The following is a 26006-nucleotide window of genomic DNA, read 5'->3' as shown; positions in this document are numbered from 1 at the left end:
AAGGCAGCGATATCATGTTATCATAATGATATAACGTGACAGTAAGCTCGTAACTGTAGTATGCATTTACACAATGGGCATATTCATCAATGTAAACACACAAAAACAACATTAACATAACATTATACCAGACATGGTAAAAAGCTCATTCCCAGCCACTAGACTTTTCTGACAGGGGATTTGAGTGTCACCAAGTGACAGATGTGAAAGTATGTGTCACGATCACCAGCAATCCAACCACCAGAGGTCGCTGAAAAACATTCACACTAACTACAATCCTGCCTCATAATGGACTACAAATCCCAGTCATGCAACACACACACTCACCTGCTCCAAGTCACCACTGATTAGACATTTACAGCTACGGCTCATTCTTTTTTAAAGCATGATGGTAAAACATGAACGCGGTTATGAATATATTAAAACATGTGCTTGTTTGTTTTAAAAATTCGTAATAATGACAAGCAATACTAATTTGCGCATCTCCTGACTTCCGTGTGCAGCCATGCTGCCATTGTAGATGGTGTATTTTAGGAAATGTTCGTACCCCTTGGTTTCGAGTCTGGAAAATCTCTGTTTCAAGGGCTATGTAGCCCTGCCGCTTAGTCCTACGTCTTCAAGCTAAAGAGAAGTGGGACACCCCTATCCCTTCATGTGAACGTGCAAAATGAGAGGTAGTGGTAAGGGGAAGGGCTAAGGCAGGCATGGGCAAACTCGATCCTCGAGGGCCGGTGTCCCTGTGGAGTTTTGCTCCAACACTAATCAAACACACCTGAACACCCTAATTAGTGTCTTCAAGATCACTAGAAAGCTACAAGCAGGTGTGTTTGATTAGGGTTGGTGCAAAACTATGCAGGGACACCGGCCCTCCAGGATCGAGTTTGCCCATCCCTGGGCTAAGGGGTAGAATTAGAATTGGGTTGTTCTAGAAAACCCAAATTTAGAAAGATCCTTTGCATCCTCATAATTTTGCAAAGTCAGTGAATTGTCGAAAGTTTGTTTATAGTCCGATCATTAAGGTAATCACCTCCAAGTGCCAAATTACCACCAATAACTGAGCTGTCTGAAAGTGTTAATTGATCAGTGTTTACTATTGATATCCACTGTATGCACAATCAGACCTTGAACTTTGGCTGCTGCAGCAACAATTATCTCCTCTATTAAACAAATGACATGGGCACAATACAACAAAAACCATAATAAAAGAGCATAAAAAATATTTACTTTCCTAGTCAGTTCCTGGGAATTAGTCAGAGCTCACATTGGCGATTGTTACGCATTTTTCCCTCAAGCTCTTGCAATGTTACGCTTGTGCGCTCGGCTCCATGTGTTGACAGGAAGTACTAATCCTTTCCCTGGCTAAATCCTGGGATTTTTTTTTTCTGTTTGTTCGCTCTATCTCCCCTCCACCCGCACCCTTCCCTCCACCCATAAGAGATCATTCGGCCACGTGGATTGACAGTGGGGATTATATCTCAAGCTGGCACAGGAGGAGTGGGATGGAAAGGCTTATGTAAAAACTCCAGTAAAGGGGGATTCAGTTGGTCGATGACAAAAGTTATGCGTCATCTGGGAGCTTGTGGGTAGATTAGGCCAAGAGAGTGTTTTAGGGACACGGCATGTCAGTGTGACAGACTTGGGCCCACATGGGCAAAAGAGTCATTGACATTCGTTCATTCACTTGAGATGATTGTGTAGCCACTGTCCAAATCTTTCTATGAGTCATGTAGGTCAAGTTGCATTTATCTTCATAGATACACAAACCAGGCTTGAGAATGTGCCATGTAGTGTGTTTTAAGGATGACGTGTAAATGTTGCAGGCAGATAAAAGAATGATACGCATGTATTGCTGTTCTGTAACGATATATCTTGGCCAGAGTCAAGAATGAACATTTACAAAAATGAACATTTACCCCATAATTTTCTCTCACTCAAGGCATCCTCTGTGGATATGACTTCCATCTGTCATTGCTGTATAATGATGTTGGGTTGTGGTCATTCATTTAAGCTTCCAAAATTGCTTAAATCCATTGTTAATCACATAGAGGGTTAACGACAATGCACTCCAGTTACTGTAATTTAGTAGTTTTCTATGGAATTGTAATTTGCTGAGTAGTTTTGAAAATGTGTACTTTTACTTTACCTTGATTACATTTTTAGTGCAGTATTGGTACTTTTACTCCACTATTTTCCTTCAACATGCTGTCATTAATTCATTTATTTCTTGTCTATGATGATTGGCTAAAGTAGAAAAATCAGTCTTGTGATTCCCGTCCAATCAAATGATCATACTGAACAACCTCAAGACATGGGAAACATTAAAAATGTCCAAGAAGATGTCCAATATCTTCACAAGCAATGACCCTGAGACTTTTTATTGACTGCATGTCACTGATGAGAAAATGAAAGATGTCAACTGTATGATGACTGAAATCACCAAACAGCCTTAAACAATCAATAAATGGAACGAATGAAGAATGGAAGGAAGGGCCAAATGAAAGAAGGACCGAACAAGGAATGGAAGGAAGGACCGATCAAAGGAAAGACTGAACTAATAAAGAAAGGACCAAATAAATATAGGATTTAAGGAAGGACTGAACAAACTAAGGAAAGAAGGAACGAATGAATGCATGAATGAACAAAGGACCTAATGAAGGAAGGAACAAAAATATGAACGAACGAACGAATGAATGAGCGAACGAGTGAAGGGAGGAACGAAGGAAGGAACAAATGAATAAAGGAAAGATTCAAGGAAGGATTGAACAAACTAAGGAAAGAAGGAAGGAAGGAATGTACAAAGGACCTAATGAAGGAAGGAACAAAAATATGAACAAACAAACGAACGAACAAATGAATGAGCGACCGAATAAAAGGTGGAACGAAGGAAGGACCAAATGAATGAGGAAAGGATACAAGGAAGGACTGAACAAACTAAGGAAGGAACGAACAAATGAATGAATGAATGACTGAACAAAGGACCTAATGAAGGAAGGAACAAAACTACGAATGAGTGAACGAATGAGGAAGGACTAAATGAATAAAGGAAGGATTCAAGAAAGGACTGAACAAACTAATGAAGGAAAGTAGAAACGAATGAATGAATGAACAAAGGACCTAATGAAGGAAGGAACAAAACTACGAATGAGTGAACGAATGAGGAAGGACTAAATGAATAAAGGAAGGATTCAAGGAAGGACTGAACAAACTAATGAAGGAAAGTAGAAACGAATGAATGAATGAACAAAGGACCTAATGAAGGAAGGAATAAAAATATGAATGAACGAACGAATGAATGAGCAAATGAATGATAGAACAAATGAATGAAGGAAGGATTCAAGGAAGAACTGAACAAACTAAGGAAGGAAGGAACAAACGAATGAATGAATTAATGAATGAAGGAAGGAAGGAAGGAAGGAAGGAACAAAAAATATGAACAAACGAGCAAACAAATGAGTGAATGAATAAAAGGAGGAGCGAAGAAAGGGCCAAATGAATGAAGGAAGGATTCAAGGAAGGACTGAACAAACTAAGGAATGAATGAATGATCAAACAAACGAATGAATGAATGAGTGAATGAATAAAGGAAGGAAGGAAGGATTAGAGGAATGAATGAAGGACTGAACAAACCAAGGAAGGAATGAACAAATGAATTGATGAACAAAGAACCTTATGTAGGGAGGAACAAAAATATGAATGAATGAATGAATGAATGAATGAATGAATGAATGAATGAATGAATGAATGAATGAATGAATGAATGAATGAGCAAACGAATAAAGGGAGGAACGAAGGAAGGACCAAATGAATGAAGGAAGGATTTAAGGAAAGACTGAACAAACGAAGGAATGAAGGAACGAATGAATGAATGAATGAATGAATGAATGACCAAAGGACCTAATGAAGGAAGGAACAAAATATGAACGAACAAACAAATGAATGAGCGAATGAATGAAGGGAGGAACGAAGGAAGGACCAAATTAATTAAGGAAGGATTCAAGTAAGGGCTGAACAAACTGAGGAAGGAAGGAACGTTCAAACGAATGAATTAATGAATGAATGATCAAAGAACCTATTGAAGGAAGGAACAAAATTATGAATGAAGGGAGGAAGGAAGGAAGGACCAAATGAATGAGGGATTCAAGGAAGGAAGGAAGGAAGGAATCAATCACTGACCTCCATTAGTTGGCGAATGTGCGTTCTAAACAACTTCTTGACTGACCTTTGAGTAGATGAATAACACATGAATTAAGACGCATTCATGGCGGAAGCTCTGGAAATGAATGCATCTCACGGGAACCCCTTACCGCACAATTTTGTTTACCACAGAAAATGTGACTTCTGCCTTGTACTTCCTATTTAGACTTTATCTTGGAGTGGGGAGTAACGAATGCTTTCTGTACAATTCAAGGTGACTTTATTAATACGTTATTTGAGTTATTTGAGTTATTTGATATTAATACATTATTTGGAGAGATATATGGATGCAGTCCTCCAAGCTCATGGAAGTCATACACAATATTCATAATTTTTCCACTGCACCATGACTGTATATTCTATACTGGACATTATTTCTGTTCAGTGACAAGACTTTTGTCTAAGCAATGTCAGACCTTATTGTCCTAATTAAATCACAAAAAATCAAGGCATGATCATATTTTATTTTGGTAAAATGAGTGTAATCTAAAGGCCTTGCCTTTCATACAAGCCACTTCTAATACCAAAGGATCAACTATAGTTATATAGTTATTATTTGTTGTTCCTAAAACTTGGATAAGCAACATGACTTTTGTCAGTGTACATGTTTCACATTATCCACAGCCCAAGATTTTCACTGCTGGCACCATTGGCATTGGGCATTGGCACGAGTGACCAAAGTTTGCTGTAGATGCAGGAAAAAATACATACAGAGATTCTGAAAAAGTGACCGGTCACTATAATCATGCTAAAGAAGTTAAACCTATACTGCTGTTCAAATGTTTGGGCTTGGTATTTGCATAGCGCACCAAGTCTCCATTCATTTGATAAAAAAAAACATTATAAACATAATATTGTTTTCCAGTTTAATATATTAAAAAATATGAATTTATAGCGTCCAATATTCTAGACAGAGGAACTTTATTGTTTTAATATTCTAATACAGCCAGCTTTGCTTCATAGAGAACAAAAACAATAAAAATATTTACATTTTATATAACTATGCTAAAATAAATTGTATAACGTCATTGCAATTTTATTTGCAAAATTGGCAGATTTGCTCTGCTTTGAATATGCTGATGTACAACCGTCTGTTCCAGCTAAACAGTTTTTGCTTTTTTTCTGAACTGACCAGATTTAAAACAACAAGATGGGAATTAAAATGTCACAGCCAATCCTGAACAAAGGATTATTTGATTGTAGGGTTATTTCCCCCCTACATTCAATAACAAAAAAGCATTGTTTGATAATCATCTCCAAATCCTTATATCCCTATATATATCTGCATCCTCCGAGATATCATTTTATTATTATTATTATTATTATTATTATTATTATTATTATTATTATTATTATTATTATTATTATTATTATTATTATTATTTTGTTTGTATGTCCCTTAAGTAATTTGTCATATATATCTATATATATATTCATTTAGGAAGCCTTTTTTATTATTTACTCTGATCTGATGTCATCCTGATGAAAAGTTCCCCATTAAGCTCCTATAATCTCTCGCTCCCTCTGGGTTATCCGCTCTCATCTCTGTGAACAAATCAAGCTGTTGTTTTTGTTTATTTTCTCTTTTTCCTCTTTTCACTCCCTCACCGTCTTCTTCCTGATTGGATTTTTGACGGCCCACCATCTGTTGCCTGCTGTTCAGTGACTGGCTGTTATGGTGGCACTAGCCACACACACACTCATACTGTAGTCGCTGCCAATTCCCACTTTCCCTCGAGTATTCGCCGTCTTTATAGTGGACAGAGCATGTGGTGTATGGAGGAACTGCATGTACAAGTTACAAAATAATCATCTATTATCATCTCTATTGCAAAATATATACAGTTGATGTCAAAATTTTAGCCCTCCTGTGAATTTTTTTCCAAATATTTCCCAAATAAAGGAAATTGTCACAGTGTTTTCTATAATATTTTTTCTTCTGGAGAAAGTCTTATTTGATTTATTTCGGCTAGAATAAAAGCAGTTTAAAAAAAATAAATAAATAAAAAAAAAAAAAATATATATATATATATATTAAGGTCAATATTATTAACCCCTTTTTTCATATTGTCTACAGAACATACCACTGTTATACAATTACTTGTTACTACCCTTTTACCCTAGTTACTTACCATGGTTTACTTGCCTAGTTAGCCTAATTAAACTAGTTAAGCCTTGAAAAATATCTATGTCCACCCTGGTTTCATTCTCATCATCCTGATAATGTACATGTTGGACTGAAGCAGCTAATATTAATTTACAATGATGAAGGGCAGAGGGTTGCTGAAGAACTGAAAGATTTCAGCTGCTGTCTGGGCTTTTCTTGCCTTTCTACAACTCCCTTTCTTCATTTGTTCAATACTTTTTTCATCGTCATTTCATTTAATTACACATAACTTAATTAGTAAATAATTAATATTGTTTTCTTTGCATATATAGATTTATACGGTGAACATTTCAAATCAACAGAATACTTATTTCCCCCATTGTATGTTTTGTGACATGTTTGTTCAACATTATAAGGATGAGCGTACAATCTGTTTTCAAAAATACAGTCAATTAGTATCTAGTCAATAGCAAATTAGTAAAGATATTGTGACATTGCAGTCCCAACGGAGTGCAAATGCAGATCATAAACAATAATAACAGATAAATAAGCTAATTAATGCACGATGCAGTGGCACAGTAGGTAGTGCTGTCTCGGCTGGGTCAGTTGGCATCTCTGTGTGGAGTTTGCATGTTCTCCCTGCATTCGTGTGGGTTTCCTCCGGGTGCTCCGGTTTCCCCCACAGTCCAAAGACATGCAGTACAGGTGAATTAAGTAGGCTAAATTGTCCATAGTGTATGTGTGTTAATGAGTGTGTATGGATGTTTCCCAGAGATGGATTGCGGCTGGAAGGGCATCTGCTGCGTAAAACATGTTGGATAAGTTGGCGGTTCATTCCGCTGTGGCGACCGCAGATTAATGAAGGGACTAAGCCGAAAAGAAAGTGAGTGAATGAAGCTAATTTATTGACAAATAAGTGAATAAACAAACAATGAAAGAGTAAAAGAATAATAAAAACAAACAAATGAATAGATGGAAGGAAAAGAAAAAAGAAAAAGAAAAGTACTAATATTCCCTATAAGTACTAATATTGCTAAAAATAACATTCATAAGTTTGGTCGCACTTTATATGGCACCCGAGAGAGCTGAACCACACAACAAATTAAGAAAAAGCATGCAAATATAAAAACAAAAAAGAGAGAAAACATCTTCAATTTGACAACATACTTTCGAGCCAATTCTCAAGACACGTGGAAAGAAAGAAAGGTCAATAATACATTTGCTTTTATTTTTCTATTTCATTTATATTTCTCCAAAATGTAGATTCTTGTTGTTATTTTGTTATTGTTGTTATTATTTTAAGGTCAAGAGTGGTTTTGTTAGCATTTTACTGCATATCATACTGTGTATGACTCTGTATGTGAGAAATAAAACATTTAAAATGGAAGTGCTACAAATTTTGCAGATCCCAACAGCAATGTGTCAGGGGAGTTATTTTAATGTCCTCTAACTTTGTTGTTTTGAGAGTAACTCTTACTAAAACGATATTAAAATAACTTTAATTTACATAACTTTAACATTTAACATTTAATTGTACAATTATTCAATTTTTTTTAGGGTTGAATTAAACAAACAACACGGAACTATACCATCAGACCTTAAACTAAACAGGAAACCACAGAGTTTGTCACTTTTTAGGGCCCTCTGACACTTTTCCATTGTGGTCTGCTCTATTTGCAGTGGTTAAATCTTGGGGAAAGGTTTACTGGTATATAGGTAGGTTAAGGTTTGGTTAAGGTTAGGGACAGTTTTGTTGTATGAGTAGGTTCAAGTGTTAAAGGGATAGTTCACAAAACTGAGGTGAAAGTGGTCTCCCTCAAGTGGTTCCAAATCTTAATGAGTTTCTTTTTTTCTGGTGAACACTATAGAAGATGTTTTGAAGAAAACTGGAAACCTGTAACCATTGACATCTATAGTATGAAAAAATACAGTAGAAGTCAATGGTTACAGGTTTGCAGCTTTCTTCAAAATGTCATATTTTGTGGTCGACAGAGAAAAGAAACTAAAACAGGTTTGGAACAAGTAAAATTTGAGTAAATCATTTTTTTATTTTGAGTAAACTATCTCTTAAGAATACATGTTGGGTGTAATAGTATATTTTACGTTTGGAGATTGTATATGTAGGTTGCAGTGGTGTAGTCCTTGCTATACGCACGTATACTCAGTATGCCTACTTTTTTCCATGAGCTGTTTGGGTATCACGACTTCTGAGGATCATACTCTTGGTATACTCACTTGTTTTGGTGATTAGACTTCCCTAATTTTTGTACGTTGAGTATTTGAGTTTTTCGAAGATCACAACAAATCAGCTGAAGGAAGTCTCGCTGAAACGTTCAAGTAAAATTCTAAAACAGCATGGGCGTCACTTTAGCCCTCCTATATTTCCATTCAGCCCCCCTAACACTTTTACGATTACCTGTACACTACTAAATGATCGCCTCAGTCCCCTTTAAATTTGATATAAAAACGGCGGCAGAATTCCGCTCCTGAACTTGTTTTTTAGTTAGTCAGCAAACCACAGCTGTGCAGTGTGTGTGTGTGTGTGTATGTGTATATATGTATGTATATATATACATATATATATATATATATATATATATATATATATATATATATATATATATATATATATATATATATATATATATATATATATATATATATATATATATATAAATCAAATGAATCAAAGATACATTGACTTTCGTCGTTTCTTTGTCTACTTTTAAAATTTGGATTGTGTGGATAATAGTACACCACCTATTTTTTTAGGACTACACCACTGGTAGGTTGGTACAGTATATTGGTTGGTTAAGGTTAGCGACCTTAGTTTTGTGGTGTAGGTAGGCTTCAGGGCTAAGATTAGGTCTAGGTTTAGTGTTATGGGTATATGGGTTAAGGTTAGTGGTATGAGTAAGTTAATCATTGCTAAATAGTATAATAAAATTGCAGATGTAATAGCAGAATTTAATTTTATATGTAATTACATGCAATCAGTCAACAAGGTGCAGCTCTTGTAGCTTTCCCCCAGTCACACCGTGTGGTTTATGAGTTCTACATACAGAAGCAAGCAATCAAAATAGGTCATGTTTGTATTTACATTATGACAGCACAGATTAGGCTGTTCGGAGTACAGATAACTGTGGTTGAGTAAACACAAGATTGGTTTCTGTTTGTGTGGTGATAGGAGAAGACACAGATATATTTAACTCTGTTTCAAAACCTAGTGGGTTATCGGGCGGTATTTTAAGTCAAAATAGGCAGTTTAGGAAGAGATTTATGAACAGGGAACTGTGATAATCTGCTTTTGCTGTTAAAAACTATTACCTGGATTTGCTAAAGACATTAAGTGAGGCCTTAAATTATTATACAGAAAAGGCATGTTCACTTTTTTTGGTGGTTGACCTTATTGTATATTCATTTATATTTCTTTATCAGAGTCAAAGTTAATGGGATAAAATTATTGAAATAAAACATCAGGATTTACTATGATTTGTGGTATCAGTTTGTCTCACTATTGTGCCATATTTTGACAAACAATCTTGAGTTTATCACAGGTTTCATACCAAATGTTTTAACAAAAACATGGATTGCCGGAAAAGTCTTTTAAAAACAGGAAAATTCATCTATCTATGCAGCCACGGATTATAACACGTTCTTTAATTGGGGTATCTGTGAGCTTTAAAGGGATAGTTCACCCCAAAATGAAAATTCTGTGATTGTTTACTCGCCCTTCACATGTTCAAAAACCTGTTTGACTTTCTTTCCTCTGTTGAACGCAAAATTAAATATTTTGAAGAAAGATGTAAGCCTGTAACCGTTGACTTTCAAAATATTTGTTTTTGATACTATGGAAGTCAATGGTTACAGGTTTTCAGCTTTCTTTAAAATATTTTCTTTTGTGTTCAATAGAAGAAAGAAACACAAAAAGATCTGGAACCATTTGAGTGTGAGGATATTTTGAGTACATTTTTGTTTTGGGGTGAACTATACCTTTAAAGCAAGTCTATACTTAATTTGTAGCTAACTGTAGCAGATCTAGTCCTAATATTCATTAAATTAATAAATCTAAGAGTTTAGATTAAAATATATTTAATTTAAAAAATATGTTATACATTCAACGGCCACTTTATTAGGTATACCTGTCCGACTGCTTGTTAACGCAAAATTCTAATTAGCCGATCACATGGCAGCAACTCAATGCATTTCAGCATGTAGACATGGACAAGACGATCTGCTGCAGTTCAAACAGAGCATCAGAATGGGGAAGAAAGGTGATTTAAGTGACTTTGAACGTGGCATGGTTGTTGGTGTCAGACGGGTTGGTCTGAGTATTTCAGAAACTGCTGATTTACTGGGATTTTCACGCACAACCAACTCTAGGGTTTACAGGGAATTGTTCTGAAAAAGAGAAAATACCCAGTGAGCGGAAGTTCTGTGGGCGCAAATGCCTTGTTTATGACAGAGGTCAGAGGAGAATGGCCAGACTGGTTTGAGCCGATAGAAAGGCAACAGTAACTCAAATAACCACTCGTTACAATCAAGGTATGCAGAAAAGCATCTTTGAACACACAACACGTCTAACCTTGAGGCGGATGGGCTACAGCACCAGAAGATCACACCGGGTGCCACTGCTGTCAGCTAAGAACACGAAACTGAGGCTACAATTCACACAGGCTCACCAAAATTGGACAATAGAAGATTGAATAAACGTTGCCTGGTCTGATGAGTCTCGATTTCTGCTGTGACATACGGATGGTAGGGTTAAAATTTGGCGTCAACTACTTAAGAGCATGGATCTATCCTGCCTTGAATCATCGGTTCAGGCAGGTGGTGGTGGTGTAATGGTGTTGGGGATATTTTATTGGCATACTTTGGGCCCATTAGTACCAATTTGTCATCTTGAACATGACAATGAGTTCACTGTACTCAAATGGCCTCCACAGTCACCAAATCTCAATCCAATAGAGCACCCTTAGGATGTGGTGGAACGGGAGATTCGCATCATAGATGTGCAGCCGACAAATCTGCAGCAACTGTGTGATGCTATCATGTCAATATGGACCAAAATCTCTGAGGAATATTTCCAGTTCCTCGTTGAATCTATTCGACAAAGGATTAAGGCAGTTTTGAAGGCAAAGTGGTCCAACTCGATACTAGTAAGGTGTACCTAATAAAGTGGCCAGTGAAAGTTAATTTATTCCGTTACCATCATGTAATCATGTTAAAATATACTGAAATCAGTTGACTCACATCTCTCTGTGTATGCTTTTTGTGGTTTTATTCACCGCGTTCTGCTCACAGAGTGTTTCACATCAAGTCATCTATGAATTTTATGCAGGTTTGGTTGATGCCTGTGTGGGCAGAGAGTTTGTGAGCAGGTTGTATCTGGATTGTACAGCTGTGAGCAATATAAGACCGCATTTTTTACTTCAGCGTGAAACACAAATTTTGAAGCCAAATTGTCTCCAAATGCTTGTTTTTTAGTTGGGCTATCACACCGTCCTCATTTTCTGTTCCATCATGACACAGTTAGAAAATACAGCCACCCACATTCACAGTAATAACATGTTTTGTTTGGCTTTTTATGTACCACTGAACAGAAAAGTGTCCTTAATGGAGTCATTCTGTGCAATATTGTTTGCCCGACACACAGCGCTTTACTTCCTGGAAAAAGATTCTGTGTGTTTTTTCCACTTGTGAGTAAAGGTTTATTATGCGGATATTTTATGCTTTAACTTCAGACATTAGAGTGAATAGACTTTTAATTAAAACATCTTCATTATTGTTGCAAATAACATACTGTCTTAAAGGAACACTCCACTTTTTTTTAATTATGCTAATTTTACAAGTCACCTTGAGTTTTATTATTTATGAATCCATTCAGCTGATGTCTGATTCTGCCGGGAGCACTTTTAGCTTAGCATAAATCATTGAATCAGACATTGAAAAGAGTTTTTATTTAAAGCTTGACTCGTCTGTAGTTACAATTTGTACTAGAAGTCTGTTTTGAAATTTTTTTTAACTAATTGTAATGTGAAGTGACGCTGGACAAGGGAGTGCGGATCTAAATGCAGGGTTTATTAGCAGGATTGTCAGGCAAGCAATGATCAACAAAGGGGCAATCAGATGTACACAGAAAAACCAGTGTCGTAGTCAAATAACAGGCAGGCAGCAGGCAATTCAATTCAATTCAATTCAATTCAATTCAATTCAATTCACCTTTATTTGTATAGCGCTTATACAATGTAGATTGTGTCAAAGCAGCTTCACATAAAAGGTAACAGTAAATAGGAACAGTGTAGTTCAGTTTGTAGGGTTTAAGTTCAGTTCAATTGAGCTCAGTTCAGTGTGGTTTAATAATCACTACTGAGAGTCCAAATACTGAAGAGCAAATCCAACGATGCGCAGTTCTACAGATCCCGAACCATGCAAGCCAGTGGCGACAGCGGAGAGGGAAAAAAAACTTCACTAAAGGCGGAAGTGAAGAAAAAAAACCTTGAGAGAAACCAGGCTCAGTTGGGCACGACCATTTTAATTTCTCCGCTGGCCAAACGTCTTGTGCAGAGCTGCAGTCTCAGTGGCGGAGGCTGGAAGCTGGCCTCAGTGAAGAATGTAAACAAAAAAACAAGGTGAGGGTCACAAACATGGCAAGACAAGGCAAGGAAAACGCATCATAATGTTCACATTCAGTATAACAAGACTCGGCAATGAGTGTCTCAAAGTGAGCTGTATATATGTGAAGTGTAATCAGTCCATGAGAAGCATCAGCTGTGGGAGTGTAATCAATGGAGACATGGAGCAGGTGTGTGTGTGTTGCATGAAAGGATTTGTAGTCCATATACCAGCAGATTTGTAGTCCGTTAGCGATCTGCACAAGCTGAATCGCAGGTGACTGTGACACTGATGGTCTAATTTGAGTCAATGATCAGTGCTAAGCTAAAAGGGCTCCTATCAGGCATGGAGATTGGCTGAATGGACTTTAAACATGGTAAAACTCAACTGTTTAACTCGTAAGTTTGATTTGTAAATAAGTGGAGAATTCATTTTCAATTGGTCGTTATTTTTTTGGTGGTAAAAAAGCCATTTTGGGTAAATAATGTGTGTGCTAGTATTGCTAACACTAAAACTCAGTTTGATGAGTTTAAATGAGTTTAGCCTTGGTTTAAGGTCACTGTGACTGAATTAATCACTTATGCAGTTGCTTTGTATTACCATTTTCATGACTTAATTTGTCATTTAGTATGCTGTCGTTGTTTGTATTAATCTGCAGTGTTCAAAGTCACATTATCTAAATGAATTGAATTGTTCCCATTATTGGTAATTGAAGTCACGTGGAAGATACTGTCTCACTTTAATGGGAATTTCATTAGCCCAAATTATAGTGTGACTTGTGTTACAATGGTATAATAGTAATGACACCGTTACTAATGGAGGTTCTTACATACAACTACAATATAAAACTACATCGGCTCAGCTGTAGATTACTTATAAATTAAAATATAGCTTGCAATTTAAATCTCTTTCTTTGAAATCACAATTTTTGTAAAACCAATACATTGGAAAGAGGAGAAATAATGTACCAACAGATAACAAATTCAAATGTCCAACCAACGTGAACACTGATCTTAAAAACAAATAAAACAAACATTTTAGGGATACAATATCAATTTATGAAGTCAACCTTTGTGATGTTCTCTGAAAAACGGTTCTGAAATCAGTTGTATTGATTGTTTATGACAACATACTGACTATTTATCTTAGTTTATATATTCATTCATTCATTTTCTTTTCGGCTTTGTCCCTTTATAAATCAGAGGTCGCCACAGCGGAATGAACCGCCACTTTATTCAGCATATGTTTTACACAGCGGATGCCCTTCCAGCTACAAACCATCACTGGGAAACACCCATACACTCTCATTCACACTTATACACTACAGACAATTTAGCTTACCCAATTAACCTATAGCGCATGTGTTTGGACTTGTGGGGGAAACCGGATCACCCGGGGTAAACCCACGCAAACATGGGGAGAAATTCCTGCTGTGAGGTGACAGCGATACCCACTTCACCACAGCGCCACCCTAGTTTATATATAGTTTATATATATATATATATACAAAACTAAATTGTTACTATTAGTTTTTTTATTAGTATTATGCAAAGAGGTACACAAATGACATGGAATCAAATACAATTGGAAAACAGAGAAAAACAAATAACAGAAAAAAACCAGTCAGGTGTGCGTGTGTGTCTGTGCTTGTAAAGGTAACTGGTAACAAAAAATTGTTGGATAATAAGGCCCAATCCCAATTCTATTTTTGTACCCCTACCCCTTCCCCTTCCTCTTCCCCTTGGCCCTTAAAACCGAGTGTGAAGGGGTAGGGCTTCAAAATTTACTCCTAAGAAATGGGACAGCACTCCAGCACCTGCACACGTTATCATATGCCATCATGAGCTCTTGCTTCATGTGAGATCAGACGATCGTGACTGCTGTAGTTTTCCAGTTGCTTTATTTTTTAATATTTATCTTCAGGAAATCACTGAAGGCATATATTATGTTACCATAACGATCTAATGGGGCAATAAGATCATAACTGTACTGTGCATTTACACAGTGACCATATACATTTATGTAAACACACAAAAAAAACGCATTAACATTATGGCAGACACTGTAAAAAGGTCATTCTCAGCCACTAGACTTTTCTGACAGGGTATTCAAGTGTCATCGAGTGTCAGTATGTTGTGGGACTGCTGTACAGGAGTTATTTTAGCGTTTTTTTTTTTAAAGCATGACGGTAAAACATGAACACGGTTATGAATATATTAAAATGTGCTTGTTTGTTGTAAAAATTCGTAATAATGACGAAAAATACTAATTTGTGTATCTCCTTACTTCCGGGTGCAGCTATACTGCCGTTGTGGCTGGTGTATTCTGGGAAATTTTCTTACCCTTTGGTTTGGAGTGTGGTCCTGAAAAAATCTCTGTTCGAAGGGCTATCTACCCCTTCCCCTTAGTCCTACGACTTCTAGCTAAAGAGAATTGGCACACCCCTACCCCTCGTTTTGCACATTCACGTGAAGGGGTAGATGTGTCCCAATCCTCTTTAGCTAGAAGGCATAGGGCTAAGGGGAAGGGCTAAGGAGTAGAATTGGGATTGGGCCTAAGTCAACTAAAAAATTTACCTAGCGAATCTTTTTAAAGTTCACAAAAGGGTTCCTAGGGAAACGAAATATTATAATGAAGCATTTCATTCAGAAAGATAAGGAAAGGGGTTTCGGGAGAGTTATTACAACCTTACAGACATCTCCTGCACACCATTTTCTGTTTGTCGTCCACTACTAAACTGTGCAGGTGGATGATTTGTTTCGCTCTTTGGAAAATAAGAATCTAAATAATGCTCCACTGTATTTTTCATATCACAAACCTCTGTCATATATTTGCTACATTTTTATTATCTCTTTATTTTTTTAAGATTATGTCTTGCATCTGATTTATCCTCTGTGCTGATGTGCTTTCATTTTCTCAGTCTCACTCGTGGCAAGTTCAGGCAAGGGAGTTTTAAATAAGCCACCCTGACAGGAAAATATACATTTAGATTTCAAAGAAAAAAATCGCAATATTAAAAAAGAAACATAACTTTGACAACAACAGATCCTATCAATGTCGTAATGAATGACCTTAAATGTAGCCTAGTTGACAGCAAGCATCAGTGTTTATTGAGATTGAAATAGTATTTTTTTTTTATTGAAAATTGTAATAAGAAATATTTTTATATCAACAGATGTGACTGTTTTGGTGGAGTAATAGCAGCCTGTTGGTGCATTTCCGTTGCAATGGCACACTCGTCGTAGATGTCACTTGGATGACTGATCGTAAAGCAACGTGTAGTCTGGCACATTTGTTACCCACAACAAAATCACATAATCTGACATAGGGATTTTCGTAACTGGCAATAAAAATCATGTGATCTGATTGAGGCTTACATATGATTATATGTAACCTGAGTGTTTAACTGAAAACAGAAAGGGCATTTTCAGATTTAAATTTTAGATTTAAAGCGCAAACCATTTTTTTTTTCTTAGTGAGATGCACAGATGAATTGTTCACCACAAAACTAGCAGTGTGAGCTAGCCTACGGATATGGTTAGTTTTGATTTTATTTGTATTTTAAGTCTTAAAACACTTGAAGCAAGTGTAAAAACCTTTATTTTGCAAATAAAGGGATTTTTTATTCAGAATTTGTTATTTCCATCACTCATTTCTCATGCAATACCATCTTTTTATAAGTAAGATTATTGGTCGGTTTTACAGTGTACTGCTGCAATATTGTTGCAATTCTGTTCTTCTCTCGTAGAGGTACTCTGGGTTCCCTGAGGCTGCATCTCCGGCTTCGAGACGAGGTTGTGTTGCCATCCAGCCATTACAAGCCACTCACAGAGCTACTCAGCCAGTCGGTCGGCTCTCAGCTCAACGTGAGTCTGATGCCATTTAGACTGAGCCTTATCTCAGGGAATATGGCTCTGTATTATCTCCTAAATTCACATGGCATATTCCTTGTAACAAGATAACAAGGCATAATTTGGTGCACGGATTGCGAAATGCACTACTCATTGTTATCTGATCTCATTTGTATGCATGTGGTGAATTCTCTACTCATGCCTGCTTTTGTTAAAGGGACAGTTCACCTAAAATAACAATCCACAATATTCTTATAGTTTGTTGTTATGTTGTGGAACATAGAAAGCATGATTCTGTACACCCTCAGAAATTACAGTACAAATCTGTCATGGTGGTACATATTTAAGGATTAATAATGGGACATTAAATGAATTTTGCCAAATTATGTTGATATTTGCAAGCCTCAAAACAAACACACACTGTAAAAAAAGCAAGGGTTCCACACATTCCACAATTCATTCATGTTGTCTAAACACATATCCGTTAAGTTAATGTAACAAATTGAAGTGGATTGAACATAAAACATTTAGGTTTCCCAATAAAATCTCCAGAATTGTGTTGTTTAAGCTCATTTTAAATGCGTAGTTTGAACAAGCAGCAAAAATCATGTCTGTCCTGACTAGACACGCCCCTTGCTGCTGATTGGCTGCAAGCGTGTTTTGGGACATGGTTGATTTGTGTATATACATTAAATTAGTGAATACCAAAGACAGATTTGGAACTAATCTAACAAAATATTTGAAGATTTTGGTGCAAAAATCTGTACACCCCATTGAATACGTTGAGGGAAAATATTAAATTAAATTTTAAAGGACACCTTTTTTACCCTTTTTTTCAAGATTTAATATAAGTCTTTTGTGTCTCCAGAATGTGTCTGTAACGTTTCAGCTCAAAATATACATCAGATTATTTATTATACCTTTCTGAATGTGGTCAAATTGAGCTGTTAGGACAATGTAGCTGTTTTTGTTGCCTGTGCCTTTAATGCAAATGAGCTAGTTCTCTCCGCCCACTGTTCCCACTTGCATCAGAGCCATAGATATCTCCCTCTCTATTTCTCTGATGGGTGTAGCCTTCACCTGCTGCATTTCGCGTAGATAAACAGCACAGTGACAGACAAGAATGACACAGATCTCCCTTTCTACAGTAAGAACCTTTCCAATGGTTGATGTATTTATTGGGGAGTTAATTCAAGCCTTTCTGCAACGATGAGTCACACACAATGTCGTTATAAAGTTTGCACGCACACACACATGCACGCATACATAGATTCAACTTGGCACTGTTTTTGCACAGCAAATGTGACAGGATACACGTTAATATCCACTGCTGTATGGACATCCGTTACATTTATGTACAAAATAAACCTGATTTAATGTCCACAAACCGGGATTGATGCATCTTCTTTTATAATTGTCCTGCAACTATGCGGCTGTGGTGATGAGTTACATATTGACTTTATTGTATTTATTACAAACATGCACTGTTTTAGAAACATTTCAAACTTGTAAAACTCACTCTTGAGATGCTGCTGATCACAGAGTGCTGAACAGATCTTTTAATCCCAGTTGCTTTGCGCACGTACTGTCTTATGGGTATGATTATACGCGTTACTACGGAGATATGTTAATACGTGGCTGTCAATCAATTCGGTCGGCGGGGAAAAGCGCACTCCTACGTCAAGTTGCGGTGGACCTCAAAATGGGAAGGATTTGGATCCTATTTAAAAAAGACTAATTGTGTTTATATCACCCCAATATGACTCTGGACACACTATACCTACAAACAGTTCTGTTCAAACAGCTTACAAAAGTTGATTTTCATAGGTGCCCTTAATAAATAGTAAAAATCAAGGGAACCAAAGTTGAAGTCAGAACTATTAGCCCCCCTGAATTATTGGCCCCACCCATATATTTTTTGCCCAATTTCTGTTTAACGGAGAGAAGATTTTTTCCAACACATCTCTAAACATGATAGTTTTGATAACACATTTCTAATAACTGATTTATTTTATCTTTGCCATGATGACAGTAAATAATATTTGACTAGATATTTTTCAAGACACTTCTATATAGCTTAAAGTGACATTTAAAGGCTTAACTAGGTTAATTAGATTAACTAGGCAGGTTAGGATAATTAGGCAAGTTATTGTATAATGATGGTTTGTTCTGTAGACTATCAAAAAATATATAGCTTAAATGGGCTAATAATTTAGACTTTAAATAGTTTTTAAAAAATTAAAACTGATTTTATTCTAGCCAAAAATAAAACAAATAAAACTGTCTCCGGAAGAAAAAATATTATCAGACTTACTGTGAAAATTTCCTTGCTCTGATAAACATCATTTAAGAAATATTTAAAAAAGAAAAAAAAATTCAAACGGGGGCAAATAATTTTGATCTTTTTAAAGATAATCCCAAAGATGTTGACCACATTCGTAATTTAATAAATATAACTGTTTAATTAATCATTTTTGTTTAAATGCACCAAAATATATATTGTCCATACTCAATGAGAAATGGATAAAAATATAAATTTTCAAAAGGTGTACTTATTTATGCCAAGCATAGTATTAGCACAAATCGTTCACATTATTAACTAAAAGTGGCATTTTTAACAGGTACCATCCAAGTTGTACTTTTTATTTCTGACAGTGTATTTTTCTGGCTGCTTGTTTCTGTACTTTTATGTCATACAGGTTTTGAATAACAAAAGGGTAAAATTATTGGTGATTGAATAAATTTATTTGGGGTGAACTATCTCTTCAAAATGTTGCACAACAGAACATTTTAGTATGTTTGCTTGTAGGGCTGCACAATATTGGAAAAAAACTTTAATTGCAGTATTGATTGATTTCTTCAATTTTTATTCTGATATTTCAGCAGATAACTTGAGTAGCTCTATTTGGAAAGAATTAATACTTTTAGATTGCACAAAATATAATAACCAAATTACAAATATAGATAAATACAGTGAAGAAGACTAAGGGCTCTATTTTAACAATCTAAACGCAAAGTCTAAAGCGCATGATGCAAGAGCATTAAGGGCATGTCTGAATCCCCTTTTGCTATTTTAAGGATGGAAAAATACACTTTGTGCCTCAGCGCATGGTCTAACAGTGTTGTGCTTATTCTCTTAATGAGTAATTTGTGTGTTTTGGGCAAAACGTGCATTAAACCAATCAGAGTCTCATCTCCCATTCCCTTTAAAATCAGTTGCATTTATGGCGCATTTGCTATTTACATGGCAGACTTTGTAAGTGGAAAAACTGAATGCTTCACTAGTGAGAAAACAGTTAAACAGACCATCTGCAGCGCGAAGATAGAGAATGAGCTTCCTCCATTCAGCCTCTTTACTTTCTCTTTACTTTAACTCTTTACTTTACTCCTTTACTTTCCTGGAGTAAGAAAACAGTGTTGTACGCACTCCACTGAAGACATCCATTAGCCTACATATTTAATTTAGTTTGTTAACCGCAAAGATTCGTTTCAAAACTATTTCTAAATTCAGTTCTAATTTCCAGCAAATTAATAAATGAACAATAATAACGAAGTGTGGTCAAAAAATTTAGTTATATCCAAACACACGTCCTATTCTTATGCCCTATACGGTAATGCATACGTCTTCAAAACACCACAGGTGGACTAATCTAAACTTTTTTTTTTATTCAAACCAATATAAATATGGATATAAAAATAATACTGCTAATAATAATAACATGATAAAAATGCAGATTGTCATGAATAAACTGAAAAAAGCCCTGTCGAAGTGAAGAAGGTATGGAGGTACTGATTTTTATATTTATACAGGAAATTTATGTAATTATATTTATGTAATTAAGAGATTTTTTTACAGTGCAGTGTGTTCTGATATGTGACCATCTTGGCCACGTTTAGGGAAATTTGGGGTTTATGATGTCACAAACCCAGGAGGAAGCTTACTGTAGTCTTTACCAGCAGTTTGTTAAAGGCCTTAAAAAGCTATTTTTGTAAGAGAGATCTCCCTTTGTAATGAACTTTTATCATAGTTACACTGTAAAAAAATCTGCTATTTTACGTTTAAAAAACGTAAAATAACAGCCGTTAAATTACAGGCTGTACATCCTGTGTGTAATAACCAATGTGTAAGTGTTTGGACCTGCATAGGCGCATATAACTAATGCACTCTGCGCTGGAATTTAGACCAGCTTTTAGTTGGTCAATGGCATGGTCTATTTCAGTTCCTCAAAATAGCAACGCACCAACAATGTGCCCTAACATACCTCCTTTTCAGACCAGCACACCCATGAGTCCACAAAGTGAAGCAAATGGATTTTCTATTTAAACAACGTGGTGCAAAACGTGAAAATGGCAGTTGCGCTGGTCTTAAAATAGCAACAAATTTCGGCAAACACGTCTTGCACCTTATTACGCCGGGTGTATGATAGGGCCCTAACAGTATTCAGGTACAGAAATAAAACAACCAAATGTACAATAAAACTATATAGTCTGCATTGTATAAACAATTAAATGCTATTAATCTTTGTTAAAGCTACAAATGTAACAATTCCTTGTAACTCCCAAATGCTTTAGTTTACTTACTGTCACAGGCCTTAAAAAACACACACATAATTGGTAAACTTTCACTTTTTTATGGTTAAACTAAAATGACTCCACAACTATAATCCTGAATCGACATTACAGATCCTGTGATGTGACTATTGCGGATTCCCACATTGTGATATCAATGCTGAAACTATATATTGTGCAGCCCTATTTGCTGAAGTTAATGGTTTTAGCTCACTGTGTTGCATTATATATTAGAAACTTAATTGTGTAAGCATAACCTCATTTGTGATTACAATGACTGTTAATTATAGGGAAACTGGCCTGATTTCATCATGCTGATTGATGAGACCACTACAGCGGAGAGCAGACAGGAAGTAGCTAATAATCTAGTGAAGCTGTTTTTGGGTCAAGGGCTTGTCAAGGAGTTCTTGGACGTTCTGTTCAAACTGGAGCTGGACAAGACTAGTAAGCAAAGAGCTAACATTTATATGTGTCAAAATATTCTTTGTTTATTATTCTTTTTGGATGTATTTCTCCATTACTTGCACTATGATGCTACTAATGCTACGTTTTGTTTTCATTTATCCTTTAGCCGAACCCAACACACTGTTCCGCAGTAATTCATTAGCATCCAAGTCTATGGAATCATTTTTGAAGGTAAATATTAATCTGCAAGTGTTTAGATTGTGTTTATGGGGTGCTCCGTAACGTGTTCATGCTTTGTTAAATATTTTACCATGACACCACTGTTCCTGTTCTCCTAAAACTGGAAATCTGCAATGGGTTTTGACTGGTCAGTTGACAGAATCTGTAAAAAATATCCATGAATTAGCAGTTTTCCATATTTTGTGATTCACGTTTTTTATTTTTTGTTTTTCCCTGTTGATTTATGCTTTTGAATTGGATTATGGGGCCTTGATTTTTCTTCCAACCTTGAAATGTTTGAAAAAAAAATTTTTTAAGTGATATATTATCTCATTTAGGGTGTACTTTACTAGGCATGGTTGTTCCCTCTGTCCCTCGGCCCTCACGCTGACGCTGACATCATTGATGATGCGACTGTTCAGTTTAACAGAGATGCTCTCAATCCGACAGTGGACATTGCTTTAGTTATATTTTTTTGTATTATTTTAAGTCATTTGGGATGCGATGACACAGTCAAATCTTTTGCTGTATAGATCCACCAATTCTGTTGCTATAAATGTCCGTAAAAGTCATCATGCTTTCGGATGAGACGTTAAACCAAGGTCCTGGCACTTCTAGTAAAGAGTAGGGGTGTAACCCCATGTCCTGGCCAAACTCCCTCCATCGGTCCTTACAGATCATGGCCTCCCAATCATCCCCATCCACTGAATTCTGTTATTTTACATTTAAAAAACGTAAAATAACAGGCGTTAAATTACAGGCTGTACATCCTGTGTGTAATAACCAATGTGTAAGTGTTTGGACCTGCATAGGCACATATAACTAATGCACTCTGCGCTGGAATTTAGACCAGCTTTTAGTTGGTCAATAGCACGGTCTATTTTAGTTCCTCAAAATAGCAACGCACCAACAATATGCCCTAACATACCTCCTTTTCAGACCAGCACACCCATGAGTCCACAAAGTGAAGCAAATGGATTTTCTATTTAAACAACGTGGTGCAAAACCTGAAAATGGTAGTTGCGCTGGTCTTAAAATAGCAACCCTAAATCGTTTGGGATGCGATGACACAGTCAAATCTTTTGCTGTATAGATCCACCAATTCTGTTGCTCATAAATGTCCGTAAAAGTCATCGTGCTTTCGGATGAGACATTAAACCAAGGTCCTGGCACTTCTAGTAAAGAGTAGGGGTGTAACCCCATGTCCTGGCCAAACTCCCTCCATCGGTCCTTACAGATCATGGCCTCCCAATCATCCCCATCCAATAAATTAGCTCTATCACTGTCTCTCCGCTCCACCAATAGCGCCTGTGTGGTGAGCGCACTGACGCCGTTGTCCTGTGGCTGCCGTCGCATCATCCAAGTGGATGCTGCACACTGGTGGTGGTGTGAAGAGACTTCCCTCATGATTGTGAAGCGCTTTGGGTGTATGGCCATACACAATCAATGCACTATATAAATACACATAACATTACATTACATCATGCTGCAGGTATTATGAGGTTTGCCGAAGGTGCAGCTGACGTGCAGCAAGGGTTTGCATCTTTAATAAACTATTACAGTTTGCGTTCATTGAACAGTAACAATGATTAATAAATCTATATGAAAGTGTGCTTTACTCTCACACTACAAGCCCTCTATGCTAAAGCCCAACTGAACTGTGCTCTGGCACACTTCTTTTTTTTTTTGTGTTTTTGTGGATCTGTCGGTGCTGCTTCAGTGGCGTTGCTCACTGCAGAAGTTGGGAATTTCTCAACTTTTCAAGCGCCAACGGAAGTGTCAGCCAATCAGATTGCTTTATGCAAATACCCCAGCTCAGAAAGTAGCCGATTGCGGACAAATTTCATTGGCTGACGCTGCTATGACAATCGTGTCAGCCTCAACTTCAGACACGCTCTCGGGCAAGCGTTGACGATGAAGCCCTGTGTGAATGCATGATTAGTGTTGTATATCATGGTACAAAAACATTATAATAAACTGCCAGTATGTTTTCTGTTAATTTACAGACTTATTTCTCTATATATTATTCCTTATACATTACATTATTTCAAACTACTAAAATGTCAATAAAAGATTTTTGTTCAACTATAGAGTTGAATTTTCAACATGAAAAGTTGACAGAGGCAAATGAAAATTCTACATCAAGCTCACATCTCTCCCTCACAGAGGCACAAGTTTAAAGAGTCACCAATGTGTAAAACAGAGGAAGAAGACCTTGTTCATTGTTTCTGGCTTTGCAGGGAAATTCAAAATTTCTGGGCCATGATTGAACAAGAAACTAATGGTATTTTAGCTATTAATATTGGTTGTGACCCAAAGAAAATGCTGCTTGGGATAAACGATGAGATTAATATGAACAAACATAAAAAAACACTCCTAAACTTGATAATGGACAAAACTCCTACAAAGTCTTTATGGCACAGGGTAATACTTGAATATGTACTACCACTCGACTACTTAACTTGTGTTTTACATGGCAAAGATGTTTTATTTCATGAGAGGTGTGATCCGTTTTTGTTGCAACATAACCTCCATACTCATCAGAGGGTTGATTTAATGAGGTCAGATCTTGTGTATGTATGAATATGCAATATCTCCTAAAATTTTGTTTAATTTAACTATTATAATTATTATTACATTTTTTCTCCCCCCTGTTTCATTCACTTATTTGAGTTGTATCTGTATTGGCTGAAAATGTAATAAATACATTATTAAAAAAAAAAAAAGGAAAACACTTGTGAATCACAAAATACGGAAACTGTTAATTAAGAGATTTTTTTACAGTGCAGTGTGTTCTGATTTGTGACCATCTTGGGCACGTTTAAGGAAATTTGGGGTTTATGATGTCACAAACCCAGGAGGAAGCTTACCATAGTCTTTACCAGCAGTTTGTTAAAGGCCTTAAAAAGCAAATTTTGTAAGATAAAATATCTCCCTTTGCAATGAACTTTTATCATAGTTACACTGTAAAAAAAAAGCAGCTATTTTAGCTGGGGTAGTGAAAAAAAAGTAAAATAACGGCCGTTAAATTACATAAATTGACCGTTACAGAAATTTACCATTAAATTATATAAGTTTACCGTAAAATAGCGGTCAATAAATTACAGAAACTTAATGTTAAATAACAGATGTTAAATTACAGAAATTTACAGTTAAATAACAGACATTAAATTACAGAAATTTACCGTAAAATAACAGCCGTTAATTAACAGAAATTTACCAGAAAATAATAGCCGTAAAATTACAAAAAAATACCATTAAATAACAGACGTTAAAATACAGAAACTTAATGTTAAATAACAGACACTTTAAATGACAGAAATTTACCATAAAATAATGGCCGTTAAATTACAAAAAATTACCATTAAATAACAGACGTTAAATTACAGAAACTTAATGTTAAATAACCGATACTTTAAATTACAGAAATTTACCATAAAATAATGGCCGTTAAATTACAAAAAAATACCATTAAATAACAGACGTTAAAATACAGAAACTTAATGTAAAATAACAGACACTTTAAATGACAGAAATTTACCATAAAATAATGGCCGTTAAATTACAAAAAATTACCATTAAATAACAGACGTTAAATTACAGAAACTTAATGTTAAATAACCGATACTTTAAATTACAGAAATTTACCATAAAATAATGGCCGTTAAATTACAAAAAAATACCATTAAATAACAGACGTTAAAATACAGAAACTTAATGTTAAATAACAGACACTTTAAATGACAGAAATTTACCATAAAATAATGGCCGTTAAATTACAAAAAATTACTATTAAATAACAGACGTTAAATTACAGAAATTTACCAGAAATTAAAATTTAAGGAAATTTCTGTAATTTAAAGTCCATTATTATAAAGTAAATTTCTGTAATTTATTGCCATTATTTTTTGGTAAATATCTGTTTAAATATTTTACGCTGCTGGGAAAAAAAAAAAAAAACGTAAAATGAATTTTTTACAGTGTATTTTATAAATGTTGTATTTGCTCAAACTTTGGGCCCCCAACAACACAATTAGGATGTGACC

At 35.8% G+C, this 26006-nt stretch overlaps 1 protein-coding gene across 1 annotated transcript in view; it reads left to right on the top strand.

Annotated features, from left to right (window-relative positions):
- Positions 1-26006, top strand: part of rasa4 (RAS p21 protein activator 4) — a 95776-nt gene that overhangs the window by 55836 nt on the left and 13934 nt on the right. Inside the window, exons 9-11 of the mRNA XM_056458544.1 lie at positions 16665-16782; positions 21627-21780; positions 21908-21972. Coding sequence (XP_056314519.1) covers positions 16665-16782; positions 21627-21780; positions 21908-21972 — 337 coding nt within the window. The remainder of the gene's footprint in view (positions 1-16664; positions 16783-21626; positions 21781-21907; positions 21973-26006) is intronic.

Source organism: Danio aesculapii, chromosome 5, assembly GCF_903798145.1.
Source record: "Danio aesculapii chromosome 5, fDanAes4.1, whole genome shotgun sequence".
Lineage (NCBI taxonomy): Eukaryota > Metazoa > Chordata > Actinopteri > Cypriniformes > Danionidae > Danio > Danio aesculapii.
This window is presented reverse-complemented; position numbering and strand designations above follow the sequence as displayed.